The sequence below is a fragment of the Sapajus apella genome, unplaced genomic scaffold, assembly GCF_009761245.1.
Source record: "Sapajus apella isolate SASKATOON/1434 unplaced genomic scaffold, GSC_monkey_1.0 scaffold197, whole genome shotgun sequence".
Taxonomy (NCBI): Eukaryota; Metazoa; Chordata; class Mammalia; order Primates; family Cebidae; genus Sapajus; species Sapajus apella.
The window spans coordinates 274,972-293,392 of record NW_022437137.1 but is presented as its reverse complement, the minus strand read 5'-3'; the positions used below and the strand labels follow the sequence as shown (position 1 = coordinate 293,392).

Genomic DNA, 18,421 nt, shown 5'->3' with positions numbered 1-18,421 from the left:
AAAAAAAAAAAAAAAAAAAAAAAAGAAAGAAAGAAAAGAAAAAGAAGTATGTGCTATAAGTCACAGTCCTAGTGCCATCTACAAACATACCTAGCACTATGTGCTAAACATTATTCTAAATCCCTACAAACAGAAAAGATTTCCAAGGGTCTAACTATTCTCAGAAACAAAAGGAAAAAAATCAGGTATTTACCAGTTAGGATGCCTAATTTTCCACCTCCCTCCTTCTTCATGAATGCAACGGTGGTCAAGATCAGAATGTGGTCTAAAGTAGAAAATAATTCTCGTTACCTCACTGATCTCTAGCAAATGGATCAATAAGGCATGTCATGGACTCTGATCATTCAGTCAGGAATGGCAATGAAATGTAAACCAATGACTGCAACACTGAATCCTTCATCACAATGAGGCAAGCCTAGAGAAGAAACTGGAGTCCTATGTCAGAAGAAGTCATCAAAAATGCTATTATAAAGACTGCTATTACTAAACAGGGAAACCTATCTCAAGAAAGGTGGCCTCAGAAGACAGAAATAGGGATGCCTGAAACCAGCTACTAAAAGGACCAAAAAGAAGCCATCTATACTTTAATAGTTGTTTAGTAATGAAAATGTTCATAGTTTTCACTCGACATTTCCTATGAAAGTGAAGTCAATGCTAAACAAACAAATAATCTTCAAGCATACTTAAAAAAACAATAATGGACATATCTATTTCCTCTCTTATAATCTTCCTCACCTGAAACTTCATTATTATTATTTTATCATTATCAATTAAATCAACTACCCTATCCAGCTTCATTCAAGAATAATTTTCCAGGCTAGAGGCAGTGGCTCATGCCTGTAATCCCAGCATTTTTTTTTTTTTTTTTTTTCAGGAGCACGTGCACTTTATTGAGCTGGACTGTAGAAAAGTGTGAGGGTAAAGGGCTGACACGGGATGGGCTGAATCCCAGCATTTTAAGAGACTGAATAGGGTGGATCACCTGAGATCAGGAGTTTGAGACCAGCCTGACCAATGTGGCGAAACCCCGCCTCTATTAAAAATACAAAAATTAGCCACGCATGGTGGCATGTGTCTGTAGTCCCAGCTACTCAGAAGGCTGAGACAGGAGATCTGTTTGAACCCAGGAGGTAGAGGTTGCAATGAGCTGGGATCATGCCACTGCAATCCAGTCTGGGCAACAGAGTGAGACTGTCTCAAATAATGATAATAATAATAATAATAATTATTATTATTATTTTCCAGCAAAGAACAGCTGCCTAAGATATTCAACTAACTTTTTACTCATTTTAAGATTTTTCCTTTCGGGATTGAGGAGCATAAAGACCTGGTATTTTAAGCTGCTGACTGAACACCTTTTGTTAAAAGTCTTAACTTCTTAAAGGATGTTGGAGCCCCAGACAAACTATGGACAAGTGTGTTCTAGCTCCAGTTCTGCCATCACCTTCTATATGACCTCGGACAACTCCCTCTCTGAATTTGTATTCTAATTTGTAAGATAAAATTCAATCTAGCTCTAAGAATCTATAATTCTATGATAAAGAGTCCTTAAGGGAGGGAGGTAAGACAGGAGGGAAGGTTACTTATATTACCATGTATAACTAGGGGGTAGGTTACTTATATTACCATGTGTAACTAAGTGTTTTCTTCAGTATTAGAGTCAGTCAACAAACTGTCATTAAGTAGTTTAACTGTTCCCCTGACCAGAAGAGCTAACAGCTACTTTAAAGAGCCATTAGTTTCTCTCTTACCGTGCACATATGTTCTCGGTATGAAATCCTAAGCAATTAAACTGTAAAACCTCTATGCTATTAATAAGATAAAATTTCAGGAAGTCAAAGCACATCAAATAGCCAAATTAATTCTGTACTTACCCTAGAGGAACCTAAAACTCCAAGACAATTAGTAGACATTTCTCAAGGGTTTGGCCAAAGGTGGGTTACAGAGATTTGGTGGGGGAAGGTAGAGTTTACGTAAAGAAAAAGTTAACTGAATGTGTTCAGGATTTGAAATAAATTTTGACTAAGTAAAAAAAAAAAAAAAAAACAGAAAAAGTTATATAGTAAGGTCTGTATTCTTTACATTATACTTAATGTAATACCTGTCATCAAAAGGGGGTGGGGCCAGAAATAGCATAAGTTTTAGAAAGATAAACATGGGTTAAAATTTAGGCTCTGCAATGAATGTACTATTTGTGTGACCTTGAATAAGCCACATAACATCTCAAGGCCTCCAGTTTTTCATCTGCAAAATGAAAATATGGATCATTACCTAACAGAGTACCTGTAAGAATTAACCTACATTGGCCGGGCACAGTGGCTCACACCTGTGATCCTAGCACTTTGGGAGGCCGAGGTGGGGAGATCATCTGAGGTCAGGAGTTCAAGACCAGCCTATCCAACATGATGAAACCCTGTCTCTACTAAAAATACAAAAATTAGCTGAATATGGTGGCGGCCACCTGTAATCCCAGCTACTAGGGAGGCTGAGGCAGAAGAACCACCTGAACCTGGGAGGCAGAAGTTGCAGTGAGCCAAGATCTCACCATTGCACTCCAGCCTGGGCAACAGAGCAAGACTCCGCCTAAAAAAAAATTAAGATCATATATAAAAAAATTTTTGCTTTTGGATAAAAAAAGAGACATAATAATTACCACTATTATTGTGAAAGAATAAGAAAATTTAGAAAGAATACATAATCTAAAATATAAATGCTAACAGCTGAGTTATAATCTTGAAGTTCTCCATGTTCTTTTTCATATGCACAGTCACATCAATACAAATATGAGAGGAAAATCACATTTGTCTTACTAAAGATTTTACATAAAACATAGGCTAAGTAAAATTAAACAAACCTCCCAGCCCTACATTTCCTGTTTTTCAAAAATGCCCCCTGGTTCCTCAGGAGAGAAAACTTTAAAGCATATACAGTAGCCTCCTTTACCCACAGGGCATACGCTCCAAGATTCTCAGTAAATTCCTAATACTGCAAATAGCACTGAACCCTCATGTAATGTTTTTTTCCTATACATACATAACTATGAGAAAGTTTAACTTATAAATCAGGCACAGTAAGAGATTAATAACAATACTAATAGTAACAAAGAACAATTATAATATACTGTAATAAAAGTTATATGAATGTGGTCTCTTTCTCACTCTCTCTGAAAATACTGTACCTTCATATTTTCAGACTATGGTTGATCACGGGTAATCAAAACCATGAAAAGGCAGACCATGGATAGGGGGATTACCTTACTTAGTAAGCTTTTGGTCACAGTTGCTCTATGTTATGTTAGCAAACAGTCAAGTGACCATTTTAACCGAAGTTAAGAAAGCTCTAAACAGTGCCATCTACTTCTTTGGTTCCATAACGCATTCTCATTGAAATCTGTAGATAATGCAGTTATCATTTTAAATAATAATGATATTTCAACAATGACTGAAAGTCTTTTTTTAAAACCATTACTTATATCAGTCCTAGACTCTCTGAAACTATCCTATCACTAAACGTCACTCAATAGTAAAGAATTTGATTGTAGTTTCAGATGTCTGTATAACTCACATACAAATACACACAAAACAATGCCATAGCCATTCTTCTCACCCCTTCCATTTCTGCCAAACTTCTCAAATTCTTTCCTCGCATTAGCTTCCAACAACACTTTACTGACATCATTTTCATGTAATTTACCATATTCCACCTTTATCATAATTACTTACACATCTTATGCATTCTTCCCTAACACTCCTTGAAATGAACTGTTCAACTGATTTTCAATCATAAATGAAGAACATACTTGGGCTGGGCATGGTGGCTCACACCTGTAATCCCAGCACTTTGGGAGGCCGAGGCAGGTGGCTCACCTGAGGTCAGGAATCCAAGACCAGCCCGATCAACATGGTGAAATCCCATCTCTGCTAAAAATACAAAAATTAGCCGGTCATAGTGGCACATGCCTGTAATCCCAGCTACTTGGGAGGCTGAGGCAGGAGAATTGTTTAAGCCTGGGAGACGGAGGCTGCAGTAAGCCAAGACTGCACCACTGCACTCCAGCCTAGCTGACAGAGCTAGACTCTGTCTCAAAAACAACAACAACAAAAACAGATTTATCTTTCTGCCTCAAACTACTAAAATAAATAAATAAATAAATGAAACAACAGCACTCAAGACATTGTCTACTAGGCAAGGAAGGAAGGAGACTCCTGAGACATGAAACAAGCAAGCTGAGCTTTACAACTGCCCCAACTTATCACATGGATAAAGTTTCCAGGCTGTATCAGAGAAGGAGGGACCCAGGCAGAGCCTGGTGGGTTCCATGAATTGAGAAGACAGACCTGGAAGTCTGGAGAAGCCAAGACAACACATGGGACATTAATAAGCATTAGGTTGTAAGTGACTATACAATTTAACTCTCCCATTCTACATTTCACAAGAGGATAATATCAATGAATTAGCAAGTTAAAAATCATTAACTAACTCAAGAAATATTTGCTGGATGCTAACATTGAACCATTGTACTGGAGAAAGTTACAGAGGGAAAGAGAGCTCTAAAGTACTCAAGTGCTCAGTTGAGTGATGAGACTGCCACATCGGTGTGTTAAACTTTCAGAGGCTGGGGAATGAACCACCTGAAAGAAACACAGGGAACAATGCTAGGAGCTCACACGCTGCCAAGAATAAGCCTGTTCTTAACAGCCAGAGTGGAAGACCTAATGATTCAAGGAGCATCGGTTAGAGTCTTAAAAAGAGCCTCGCCTCAGTAGTCAGGAAATGTAACCACAGACTAAACACAGCTCTAGTCCTCTCTAACAAAGCTTTAAAAACAAGAACTGAAAGGATCAAACTTTTTCTTTTTTCTGAGATGGAGTCTTGCTCTGTCGCCCAGGCTGGAGTGCAGTGCAGTGGCGTGGTCATGGCTTACTATAACCTCTACCTGCAGGTTTCAAGAATTCTCCTGCCTCAGCCTCCTGAGTAGCTGGGATTACAGGGATATGCCACCACGCCTGGCGTGTGTGTGCATGTGTGCACACGCCTGGCGTGTGTGTGTGTGTGTGTGTGTGTGTGTGTGTGTGTGTGTATTTTTAGTAGAGACGGGGTTTCACCATGTTAGCCAGGTTGGTCTTGAACTCTTGATCTTGTGATCCGTCCGCCTTGGTCTCCCAAAGTGCTGGGATTACAGGCGTGAGCCACTGCACCTAGCCAGGATCAAACTTTTTCTAAGGAACTTAGTTGTGCCCTAGATAAGCTCAGGAATATTCACAGAAATAAAAAATTATCCAGCATCCAACAAGATAAAATTCACAATGTCTGGCATCCAATCAAAAATTACCAGGCAGGCAAAGAAGCAGGAAAAAGACAACACATAATTCTGAGAAAAATAAATCAATCACAACTCATCCAGAACTAATATATATGTTAGGATTAGCAGAAAAAGACATTAAAATATCTGTGTTCCATATGTTCAAGATACAAAAAGAAAAAAAAATGAACATGCCTGAAGAGACATGAGAGGTGTGAAAAAGACCCCTATAAAAATTCTAGAGATGAAAACTATAATCTAAGACTGAAAAAAACACACTCACTGGATTGAATTAATGACAAATTAGATGTTAAAGGGAAAAAAAAAAAAAAGTAAGTACACTTGATGTTACCACACAGAAATTGTCCAAAAGGAAACAGAGAGGGTAAGAAAAAAAGACTTGAAAAAAGAACAGTGAGCCTTGAAAATGACATAGAATGGTTGATTAGGTTGTGTTATATATCTGCGTTGACAAGTTTTCAAAAGTAGTACGTAAAGAATCTAACTCTTGGCCATCTTGAGTGGAAGGCAAAGGAGAGAGGAAGACGACTACACTCAATATACCACATTTGGTATACTTGCCACGGGTTGCCAATCCCTAAGATTTCATTGTCACCTTTCATTTCTCTTTCATGCCCTTTCCATATTTGCAGGAGTCGTGCCCTTCTTCCTTCTTTCCTGACTTCCCAGGATGCTAGAGCTCCTATGCCATTTACTGTCATGCTATCTTTTAGATACACACAGGCTTCCGCTTCCGCTAGATCATCTATAATACAAGAGTTTCCTGTGTCCCTCAAATAGCTGTTTATTCCAAAGTCCTCCCAATCTTCTAGCCATGTAAAGCATCTATTTCTCAAACTACATGTGTGTTAAGTATTAACTGATTTAAATAATAAGCATTAGGTTATAAGTGACTACCCATTTTAACTCTCCCATTCCACATTTCAAAAGAGAACACTATCAATGAATTAACAAGTTAAAAATCATGAATTAACTCAAGAAATATTTGCTGGATGCTAACACTGAACCAGTTATGTTAATAAACATTGGTAATATAGTTCCAATCCTGAAAGAATTACAGTCAGATGGAAAAAAACAGAAATATACTCACAATTACAGTACAGTATAAGCTAAAAGAACAATGCATATAGAATGCTTATGAAGTACAGAGGGACAACTCTGTGAGACAGGAAAATTTCTCAAGTAGGTGAAGTCTAAGCTGAATCTTTAAAGACAAATTTAAAGATTTAAATGTGGGAAAAAATGCATTCTGGCCCAAAGTAATAAATAATAGTCATGTGTCACTTGATGACAGGAATATGCTCTGAGAAATGTGTCCTTAGGCAAGCTTGTCTTTGTGTGAACATCACACAGTGTACTTACACAAATTTAGATGGTATTGCCTACTATACACCTAGAATATATGGAATAGCCTATTGCTCCTAGATTACAAACTTATACAGCATGTGATTATACTTAATACTGTAGGCAAACATAACACAAACCTAAGTATTTGTGTATCTAGATATAGCAAATGGATAGTAAAAATACAGTATTATAATCTTATGGGACCACTGCTGTGTATGCACTCTGTCGTTGACCCAAATGTTGTTATACAGCATATAACTACATGCAAAATATATTTTTTAAAAATATGAAAATATATATAAAAAGCAAGAAGGTATAAAATAGGGGATATGGAGGGAGAAAGGAAGTAAAGGAAAGAGAAAAACCTTCATATTTTCTGGGGCTGGGGAAATGAGAGAGCAAATCAGGGGATTCATTCTATTATAACAGAGATTCAAGATGACCTGCCAGAACCACTCAAAACTTTGTTTCTGTCATGCAACTATATGGGAAAACCTTACCTATGCTATAAATGCAATTGTGAGGTCCTGTATCCCTCTAAGAACAGGATCAGCAAACTATAGCTCATGGTTCAAAGCCAGCCCTCCAGCTACTTTTGTATAACCTGCAAGCTAAGCACGGTTTTACATTTTTAAACAGTTAGAATCACATTTTGTGACACATAAACATTACATGGAATTTAAATTTCTGTGTCCATAAATAGTTTTACTGGAACACAGCTACAACCAACCATTCGTTTACTTATTGTCTATAGCTTCTTCAATGCTTCCTCAGCAAAGCTGGGTAGTTGTGATAGAAACAACACGGCTTACAAAGCCAAAATTGTTTACTATTTGGCCCTTTACAGAAAAAGTTTGTGGGTCTTTTCTCTAAGTTAAGAGTCTTTTCAAAACCCAATCTCCTTCACTTAAGTCCCAGTTTGTCTCTTCAAAACTTCTTACAAGAAATCATAATTAGCATTAGTAAAAAGAATATAGTTGTATCATTTGTGGACATAAAAGCATTCATTTATAATTTCATAAAATAATTACTGACTTCCACTACTGAATGACAGTAACCTTTGAGTGATCAGGGCAAGAGTCAGAGATTAAAAGACTGGTAGATTCTTGCCAATCAGCTGACAGCATGCTTTACAGAGGAGAGAAAAAAATATTCTATTTATTCTGTTTAGGAGTTCAAGGTAATATCCCTTCATTTTTGAAGTTATAAATTGCCAGCAACACTACATTTAATGAACTATAAAAACTGATTAAAGCCAGCTGGGCATGATGGCTCACACCTGTAATCCCAGCACTTTGGGAGGCCGAGGTAGGGGGGTCACCTGAGGTCAGGAGTTCGAGATCAGTGTGGCCAACATGGTGAAACCCCATTTCTACAAAAATTCCAAAAATTAGCTGGGTGTGGTGGCACACATCTGTAGCCCCAGTTACTTGGGAGGCTGGGGCAGGAGAATCACTTGAACCCAGGAGGTGGAGGTGGCAGTGAGCCAAGACCGTGCCACTGCACTCCAGCGTGGGCAACACAATGAGACCCTATGTGAAAAACAACAACAACAAAGAAACCGACTAAAGCCAAACATGTTATCATAAAACAAAACTTAGAAGATATGATACTTAATACTCATAACTGTAGAATGATGTTTACTGAATGCTGGGAAGGAGGAAGGAGATGAAGACAGGTTGGTTAATGGGTAGAAAAACACAGAAGAAATATGGTTTGTTTTTTTTTTTTAGACGGAGTCTTGTTCTGTCACCAGGCAGGAGTGCAGTGGCACAATCTCAGCTAACCGCAACCTCCACCTCCCGGGTTCGAGCAATTCTCTTGCCTCAGCCTCCTGAATAGCTGGGACTACAGGCGTGCGCACCACCGTGCCCAGCTAATTTCTGTATTTTTAGTAGAGATGGGGTTTCACCATGTTGGCCAGGCTGCTTTCGAACACCTGACCTCAAGTGATCTGCCTGCCTCGGCCTCCCAGTGTGCTGGGATTACAGGCATTAGCCACCACAATGAAACCCCATCTTTACTAAAATTACAAAAATTAGCCGGGTGTGGTGGTGCACGTACCTGTAGTCCCAGTTGCTTGGGAGGCTGAGACAGGATAATTGCTTGAACCTAGTAGGCGCAGGTTGCACTAAGCTGAGATGGGAGCTAGGATCACACCACTGCATTCCAGCCTGGGCAACAGTGAGACTCAGGCTCAACAACAACACAAAAGAAGTTCTAATATTCAACAGCACAGTAGGGTAACTGTAGTTAACAATAATTCATTGGATATTTCAAAATAGCTCGAAGGGGAGATCTGAAATGTTCTCTCTATACAAAGAAATGACAAATATTTGAGGTGATGGGTATTCTAATTACCAATTTGATCATTACACATTGCAGGCATGTATCAAAATATCATATGTACCCCATAAATATGTATAATTATGTATCAATAAAACTTAAAAAGTAATCATAATTGATATTTTTACTTAGTAATTAGACATAAATAATACATTAGTCATAAAAATTAATGCAATTAGTCCAGGACAGTCAGTAATCACTCTGGAAACCGTATGTGTTCATATGTATGAGGAATAATTCAAGGAAGTAGGAAAAATAAGCAAAGGCAACAGTAGATTAAAGGAAACATTCAGTAGTATCTTCAGATATTTGGTTTTTATGTAGAAGACATGAAACCACTCAATGTAACTCCAGATGAGAAAGTGAGGAGGAGTGAGAAGACAATAATGAAAACAGATTTCAGCTCATAAAGAAAACTTTTCTACTTTTCAATGGCCAACAATGGAGCTATTTATCTATGAGGCTCACAGTATCATGGAAGAGCACGTGAATTTGGCACTAAACAGATCTCCAGTTTGAAACCTATCTTGTCTGTTTCCAGAGTCACCAGGTTGCCTGACCTCCAGAATCTCAAAGTCTCATGCAAAAAATGGAAAAAACCTCACCTACCTCAAAGATGAATGACAAGTGATACATAATATGAATAATTATGTTTGTAAATGTGATACGTATGTAAAATTGACTGGTACAAAGTAGGTATGCAAAAATAAAAACTTATTTTAATAATGGTCATTATTAGTGGTGGTTAAGAACAGAAATGCTGAAGCCAAACTCCTTAGGTTTCCTAATTCTACAACATGAACATTAATAGTACTGCTGAGTAAGTACCTAAGGCTGCTGAGTAGAATAAATGCCCTAATATATGTAAAGCACTTAAGACAGTGCTTAATGCACAATATGTACTCTGCCATTATTTATATTATTAAATAATATTAATATTTTAATCATAAAATAATGTATATTTTATTATATATCATAATAATGAAGTCATTTTATTTAACAATGAATCCCATTACCCCAAGTGTTTTATCAAAGTCTTAGGTCAGAGATGGGAATTTCAGAAATGAATCAGTGTCTCAACTAAATTAATTTATTCACACATGCAAAAAATATTTACTGAATACCCAATACCTACAAGGGGCATTAGAGTAAGAATATCAATTTCTAAGCCAGTCTGTCTGGATATGATTCCCCGTAACATCTCTTAGTAGCTGTCTGAACTTAGGCAATTTACTTAACCATCATATGCCTAGTTTCATCTTTTGTACAATGGAGATAATAAAGGGTTGCTGAGAGGATTCAATGAGTTAATGAGGGTAAAGTGCTTAGAAGAGTATCAGTATCTGATATTAATATATCATAAGAATATATAAAGATTAGCTATTTTTATGATGACTATGTGCCAGGCACTGTTCTACACACTGGGAATATAACAGACTGCTGACATAGTTCCTGATCTCAGGGAGCTTATGTTTGGGGTCAGAGGAGGAGACAGACAACAAACAAACATATAAAAATCAATGATAAGAACTAAAATCACTGACAAGTAAAGAAAAAGCAGAATGAAGGTAGGAGTGATAAGGGAGTGCTGGTTTAGATAGGAAAGTTAGGGAAGAGGTTTCCCTTGAGAAGTAATATTCAAGAGTAGAACAAGCCATATGGGTACCAGCAGGAAGAGCATTTTGGGCAGGGAGAAAAGCAGAAGGTCCTGAGTAGGAGGGTATCAGGTGTGTTGAGAACAGCAAAGAGGCCCGTGTCACTGGAAAGAAATACAGAAAGAAAAGGATGGCAGGAGATGAGGCTGGAGAGACAGCCAGGTTCCTCATCATGCAGGGTCTTAGAGACCTTTGTAAGGCCAAACGATTTTATTTAGAGACTGAAGGGGAGCAACTGTAAGGTATAAGCACAGTAATGACAAAATCAGACTTGCATTTCAAATGATTCACTCTGGCACAATGACCTCTAATGAATTAGTTTCCTGAATTTAATCTAATAATAATAGAGAAACATTTCAGACTCTGGGAAATAGACACAATAAATCATGATGGCAGAACGCAGCACTTCTGACTGCCTAGATGAGACTGAACACTAGAGTCCACTAATAAAGGTGCTACAATCAAAAGAGCAAAGTATTTGCTGCAGGGGAGCATTCTACTTGTGTCTGGCAGACTTCATGTACAGTGTTGGGAGGAAATGTTTAAAAAAGATTTGATAGTGGTTTGTAAATATTGGGAAAAAAACAGTGAGGAATTATGACTTCAGAAGGGAACATGTGGGATACCAATAATGTCAGATCCCAGAGAGGGAATGGTATACCTGAAGAAGACCAAGGTGGGTAAAGGGGGCTGTATCATCTAGTATGACTGACTCCCAGAAACAGAAACAATCTATCATAAAGAGATGTCCAAGAAACAACCCCTAAGTATGGAATTACCTGATAAAAAGTTCAAATTTGAGAGAGATAAAATTGTTTGCATATGGCAATCTGTGTAGATGAGAGTTTGGAATGTCTCAAGGGAGAACAGAAAATTGGAAGAACAAAACCGGGAATTTGAGCTTATGCCTTATCACTGAGAGGAATGAAGAATGTCATTGCCTTTTAATGTGAAGATGTCTTCTGTAGCAATACAAATTTCAGTAGTAGGTTGTCAAATATTAAGCTTACCTGGATTCAATTGCAAAATTAAGGAGAAAGATAAAGGAAAAAAATAGAGGAAAGGGGCAAAAAAAGAAAGAAAAACAATGTGTGTGATTGGGGGTTGACTAAGATGGAAAAAAACAATTTAGTGACTCAAGATTGCTGGGATTTCATCATAGCTTCATTTATTAAATTCTAGGTATCTTTTCAAGAAAGCTAAGTAATTTTTAGAAAAGCAATATTTTTCAAGAGACAATCTTGGCCTCGGCAAGGAAATGGTTATAACTGAAGATATGGGGCAATGTAGAAGAATTCAGAAGGAAACCAAATCTCTGGAAAAAGTGAGCTTTTTTTTTTTTCCATTTTAAAGGAACATAAATCTAGTTTCCAGTCCACAATCCCCGCCTATCCTCCAACTCCCCCAAATCCTGCAAGCCCATAGAAAGTGGAAAGTGTGCCAAAACAAACAGTGTGGCTGCAGCTCCGTGGATGAAGGGTGGGATGAGGTTCGAGTGGCAAGGGAGCATGACTGGCAGGCAACCAAATGGAATCACTTTAAAGCAATGCCACAAAATGGAGACTAAATGATATGAGGACTTTCAGAATTCAGAGAAAATGGGATATGCTTAGCAAAATCACAGAATAGATCCCCTACTCCAATTCCTTTTAAAAACCAGACAAACACAGAGGAAAAGAGAAAACGAAACAAAGCAAAACATACCTGCTCTCTTATCTGTCTTTAATTAAAGCATAAAATACCCTCCCTCTTCTCTTCTCCCAACCACCCAGGAACAGAAGAGCAACTGGCAGCAGCAGCTCAGGTGAAAGACTTCAGCCTTCCAGCTACAAAGAGGGGAGATAGCAGACAATGGAACTGGTGATTCATTACAAAAGAATACACTCTGGAGCGGCCTGCTGCCACATGGACTCACTGCACTATTTAAAGGAACAGCAACCCCCTTTCCAACCTCCCTTATTCCTAACACCTTCCCTCCTCTTGGTCCTGATGGAAAACAGATTTTGAAGAAAATGCCAGCAAAGCACTGAGCTGTCCAAGAAAGGGAGGGCTTTGTGTTCCATGGAAACTGGCAGTCTATACATAGTAGAGCACAAAAATTTTCTTTCACATCCACATTGTAAAATCTTTTCCTCTCTGCCTAGTACACTTTCCCTTTCAACAACAGATAGTATAACTGAGTTTGAGTTTGGCTAAACATTTATTCTTTACTAATTAGTGTTGAAGTCATTTGCAATTTTATTTTTCGTATTTTACACATAGTACAAGAATGATTTATCTTTCCTTCATATTCCACATTGCTATTTTCATAAATGTGAGATGCAATGATTTGGCCTATATACTTAAAAATAAGAGATCTCAGTGAAATACTCCAAGAACATATACACGAACAGCCCATAAAATTAATTTTTTAAGTATCACATAAGCATGTCTGCCTGCTTTATTAAAATTTTGTGATTAAATTGCCATTTGCTTCTTAGCAGAGCACTGATTACTTACTATAAACGACAGAACAGTTTACCAATTAAAATAAAAACAGTCCCTATAAAACTAGAGCATATGTAATAATAAAGCACATATACTGTGCAGATACTGACAAGGATCTAATACTGTATGATGAAAAAGTCATCCACTGAAATCCCTTTTCCAACAACTGGGAGATAGAAACTGGGAACTACAGAAATTGTATGATCTGAAGATGCAAAGAACCTAGGTAGCAAAACAGTGAAAACATACCCACACATCCCTATTATATTATAATAAACCATTTAACTTTGATAAACCAGTCCTAACCAGTATAGACATTCTATATTGAGAAAGCTTATGTGACAGGTCATTTTCAATTGTTAGGATTGGATGTCTGGCTCAAAAACACACACCCAAACACACACGCACGCATGCACGGCACAACACAACCACAGGACAAATGAAAAGATGTGGCCCAGCTGGTTATTTCCTTGGATTTTTCTCCCTAGATTACTAACAACTATGTACATTACAATAACACAGAAAGCAGACTCAACAAAACAAATAGGCTGGAATACTGAAAATCCACGTATTTGATATGCTATCCTTTCCAGTTGTATAATTACAGGATGGGCAAAAACTCATAAATTTTCTTCAATATTTAGCATATTCTGATAAAACATGGTGATTTTATTATTAGAATTATTAGGCACCCCAGAATCTTTCTGTTTCCATTTATTTCTTCTACTTCATTCCTAAAATTATAGTTTCCTTAAATACTAATTATTACAACCACAATATTAAGTGTGCATAAGCATGTGCACTCTAACTTAATGCTCACACACACCACACTTACCAGCTCCTCTAGAAATTAAGGGGAAATGTTCCAAGAGGCAACAGAAAACTCATTATAAAAATTTCCATTTTAGATAATTCTTTCACTGGTTAAAAAACATATATAATGAAAAGTCAAGTCACTGAAAAGCCTTCAGTAATTGCTAAGAAGAGAGCTGTTATCCTCTAATAGTTCCAGTTAATAAAAATTGAATGAGGGCTACAAGGTTAAGCAAGTATCATCTCTCAGGCAACAAAGAGAACCCAGAAATATGATTTCTCTTTTACATAAATTTTTTTAAATAAAGCAATATTTCAAAAGAAGTAATTAGATTGATGATGAGGGAATAAGACAAGGAAGATAAATATATCAAAAGCTTCTCCACTTTTACAAAAGGAGAAGGAGTTTTTGAAAAATTCTAAACTTAGATTTGGTGAAAAATTACTTTGAAAAGATATATTTGAAACTTCCCTTTCCTCTGGGTCACAATGGGAAAATCTCCCTACAGGTTTCCCTCCTTCCAAACAGCACTGCAGGGCATTATATAACTAAACAGGATTCCAGCCCCTAAAATGATGCCTCTATCCTGATAGCTAGCTGGCTCTCTCGCCCTCCTGGTGGTGACTGGGAGAGGAAGAGAATACAGAAAAGGGCAACCTCCTTAAAAGGAAAGCACTGTCCAGTGATGAAATTTCCCCACAGAGCATAGAAACCTGGAGTGAAACTGATCTTAAGTCTGAGACTAAAGAACTTGAATATTCTACAGCGTAAATGATTTGTCATTGATAAAGCGGAGCCTCATCATTTCCTCTCAACCTATACATAAAGGAAAAAGGGTAATGGGGCATACAGACGGATGCTAACAAGAAAAATTGCCTTGCCAGGGAGAACTGTGGTAGAGCATTCACCTTTCCATTTGTCAGGAATGACTTGCTAAAATGCAGATTAGATATTGCCTGGCATAACCAAAGAGAGGCAGGGAGAAAGAGGGGAAAAGGAGGAGGAGAGAGAAAAGGGCTTTGGAGGGGGCTTGGGGGAGAGAGTGAGTGGAAGAGAGAGAAGAGGACAGAAGAATGAAAGGGGAGAGAGGGAGGAGAGATATCTTCCATTTCCTACTCCCTCTCCTTCAAATGTATTTTAAAGCTTGTGTGACTGTGATTTGTACCCTTCGGATTTGTTCTCCTGTCAAGGAGGGCTCTACCTGCCTCTGTTACACCTGGATGCTCCCACTGAAAATCTTCTTTGACGGTAACAAAGCCGTGAAAATGAAACATTCTTTCCTAACCTTCATTTTTAATAAGGAGTTTAGAGTAACAGCAAAACTACAATTCCATAGCCAATCCTGAGAAACCAAAGTGAATAAGGAATCAGATTTCCCTATAACACAAATTCTTCTGCAATTCTTAAAAGGAATCCCGCTCCCCTCTTTTTGGCAGTCTACAAGAATCTCTTCCTACCTCTGCAGTCTTTCTCTCCCTCCCTTTTTCTCAGAACCAAGACAAAGAGGTAGACAAATCCCCACAGGGTCTTTCCTGAGCTACAGCTGCACAGTACAGGAAACAGGAATCTGCTATGGAGCTGAGGGAGGGGGAAGAAAGAAGGATATGGATATATAACACACACATAAACGGACTCCACAGACACAGACTTTTCAGCTGATAACAATAAATCTGGGCTGCTCTAAGAAGATAATAATAATTAAAACTCTTCTTACTATACTCCACCCTCAAACCTTCATTTAGATCCCAGAGAAGAGAAGAGACATACCGAGGAAGCAAAAATCTTACCTGAGTTACCATTTTCTTTTTCTCCATAAACCAAACGAATAGATGATAAACGCTTCAAAGCAGCCGTGCAGGGGCACACCTCCACAGCTTTCTTTTCCACCCCCCTCCCCCCCAATCTAGCTATTTAAGGGTGGGTAATTGATCTCCCTTTATACCGTTTTCCTTCCTTTTTCTTTCTAATGTTTCTTCCTTTCTTTTCTCTTCCTCTCTGCCAGTCTCTCCCCCTCCTTCTTTCTCCAGCTCCCTCCCATATCTCAGGCAGATGGCTGAAGGAAGCCCCACCCCTGAATGCCTAAGGTAATTAATCAGAGTAGAGCCCCACCTCTTCCTCCTCCCCCCACTCCCTCCCAGCAGGCTGACATCTCCCAACTCCAGAAGCAGGCCTGCTGGAGAATGGCAGTTTGGTGTGTGCTGTGCGCACGCGTGTGTGCGTGTACGTGTGCGTGTGCGTGTGTGTGTGTGTGTGAGAAGGGAGAAAGAGGGAGAGAGAGGGAGGGGCAAGCGCCACGTGCTGGCATATTTTAAGGATGCGATGATGGAATTAATTATACAGCACTAGAAGCATTCATAGCAGCTTACTATAGTTAATACAGATTTAAGAGATTCCAGCCATGAAAGTCTAATAAATGAGAAATGAAACAAAATTATTTTTAATATTAATAAAACATTTGTACTGATGTACAATTTATAGATGCAGTGAATTTAACAAGAAAGATGTGAAGAAGTGAAAAGCTGTTAGATGACCACTAACTGGAAGGTTTTTCAAGGAAAAGGAATATGCAAGAACTTGCTTGTCCTGGAAGACCAAATCAGCATTGTGAGAGCAAAGGACCATAAGAGAGGGGAGACGTAATGAGAGGTAATTTAAGTGGGTTTTTTTCCTACTGTAAAAAAAAAAACCTGGAGACTCTGAAAAACGTGTCTACAAATATGACTGCTTAAGAAACTTAAGATATACACAAAGGTGCATACAAATTTGCTTAAGGCTTCCAGCTTCAATAAAAATTTTGGTGAACTGAAAATTCACTCTTTGTTTTCCTAGCCTTCTATGTTTCATTCAGCCTTTATTGAAAAATATAAATCCTTTCTTATATGTGCCCTGGAAATTTGTGTCATTATTGTAAATAGTAATTGTTGTGGAGTGCTGTAAATACAGGTTTAGGAGAATACTGACAATAAGAGTTTCTTTAAAGTTCTCTTATTAAAATTATATAATTAAAAACTGCATCAAAGATGTGGTTCAGTACAGAGGTTGGTCTAATTCTGCCCTTTACTAGTGATCTTGAAAAGATCTTTAACCTCTGAATATAAATTTCATAATTTCCCTATTTTATAGTAAACATTCAAATAAAACAATTTATGTAAATGATGAGTTTATTATTTTTATCAGTTGTATCATAAAATTAAGATTCTCTAATTTTTTAAAGCATTCTAATAAATAGGATCCCATTCTAAAGGATTTATCAGATATTTTAGTTATGCTATATATTTTTAGGCTATAACCTCTAAAAGGCTACCCAAAGGTTAAAAAGATTAATTCCAAAATTAAGTTTCCCATTTTTATCTATTTTTATTTTTTACAGGCCCACAGCTAACATCACAAGCTCTCCATTTAAAAAACAAACATCTATAGAAGTCAAAATTCAAAACAGCAAATCATACTGAGAATACATAGTTTGTTGCTGTCTCCATAAAAATTGTTTGGCAACATGCAGAACCAGGCTTTTAAAAATGCTCTGTATTGGCCAGGCATGGTGTCTCACACCTATAATCCTAGCATTTTTGGAGGTTAAGGCAGGAAGATTTCTTGAGCCCAGAAGTTCGAGACCAGCCAGGGTAACATGGTTGAAACCCTGTCTCTACTGCGAAATAAATTTTTAAATTTTTTAAATTTAAAAAAAAAAAAAAGTGTTATATAACACTCTTGGCTGGGACACTGCCAATACAACATCATTACACCACCCTAAATTAATAATCATTTTAACAATGCTGAAAAGAACACAGGAACTACAAGACTATCTGTGGAACCTGGAGAAACTGATGTAACATAGTATGTCAGGCTCTCTTACGTACATTTTACAGATATCTGTATACTTGTATAATTCATAATCATAATTTAAAAAAGAATGAGATATACAAATATAAGGAACAACGCTGAGTAAAGTAATATAAATCAGTACTAGGCCTGTTCTTATTTAACACTTTTTAGAAGACAGAATATATAGTACTCTGAATTTGTAACTGAAAAGCCAATCAGAAGGAGATAAAAAGCAGTCAAATTTTCTTAAAGTGAGTAAGTAGAAAATGGGCAGGTGAGTTTCACTAGAAGCAACAGCAACCCAGTGTATTTTTGGAAAAAATCTAAATCAATATTAATGGCATAACTGTGTTTTCAGTTCTATATTAATTGAAATAAACCTCAGAATCACTATATATCAATCTCTGAATCCCCTCGTTCATTACACTGTTCTCAACAAAAAGCCAGGGGCACAAAGAAGACAGACCACCACCACCCCATAACCTATCCTTAGAAAAGCAGCAGCTATCTTGACGCTTAGGTATGACTGCAGCCTCTATACATCTTGGAAAGAGACAAGGCCCCAAGGTGTTTTTTTTGTTTTGTTATATTTTGTTTTTAAAGAAAAGGGCAAATGAGGAGTTC

At 37.6% G+C, this 18,421-nt stretch overlaps 1 protein-coding gene across 35 annotated transcripts in view; it reads right to left on the bottom strand.

Moving 5' to 3' along the window:
- The window catches only part of RBFOX2 (RNA binding fox-1 homolog 2), a 290,327-nt gene that overhangs the window by 81,973 nt on the left and 189,933 nt on the right, over nucleotides 1–18,421 (bottom strand). For 2 of the 35 annotated variants that reach the window (XM_032269690.1, XM_032269701.1), the window contains exon 1: nucleotides 15,760–17,555. The exons of 27 other annotated variants lie outside the window; for them this stretch is intronic. In XM_032269690.1, coding sequence (XP_032125581.1) covers nucleotides 15,760–15,786 — 27 coding nt within the window. In that variant the 5' untranslated portion in view covers nucleotides 15,787–17,555. Of the gene's footprint in view, nucleotides 1–193; nucleotides 839–13,726; nucleotides 13,799–15,759; nucleotides 17,556–18,421 lie in introns of those variants that run through there. 6 more of the 35 variants (XM_032269702.1, XM_032269691.1, XM_032269700.1 and 3 more) reach the window with 5 other exon arrangements.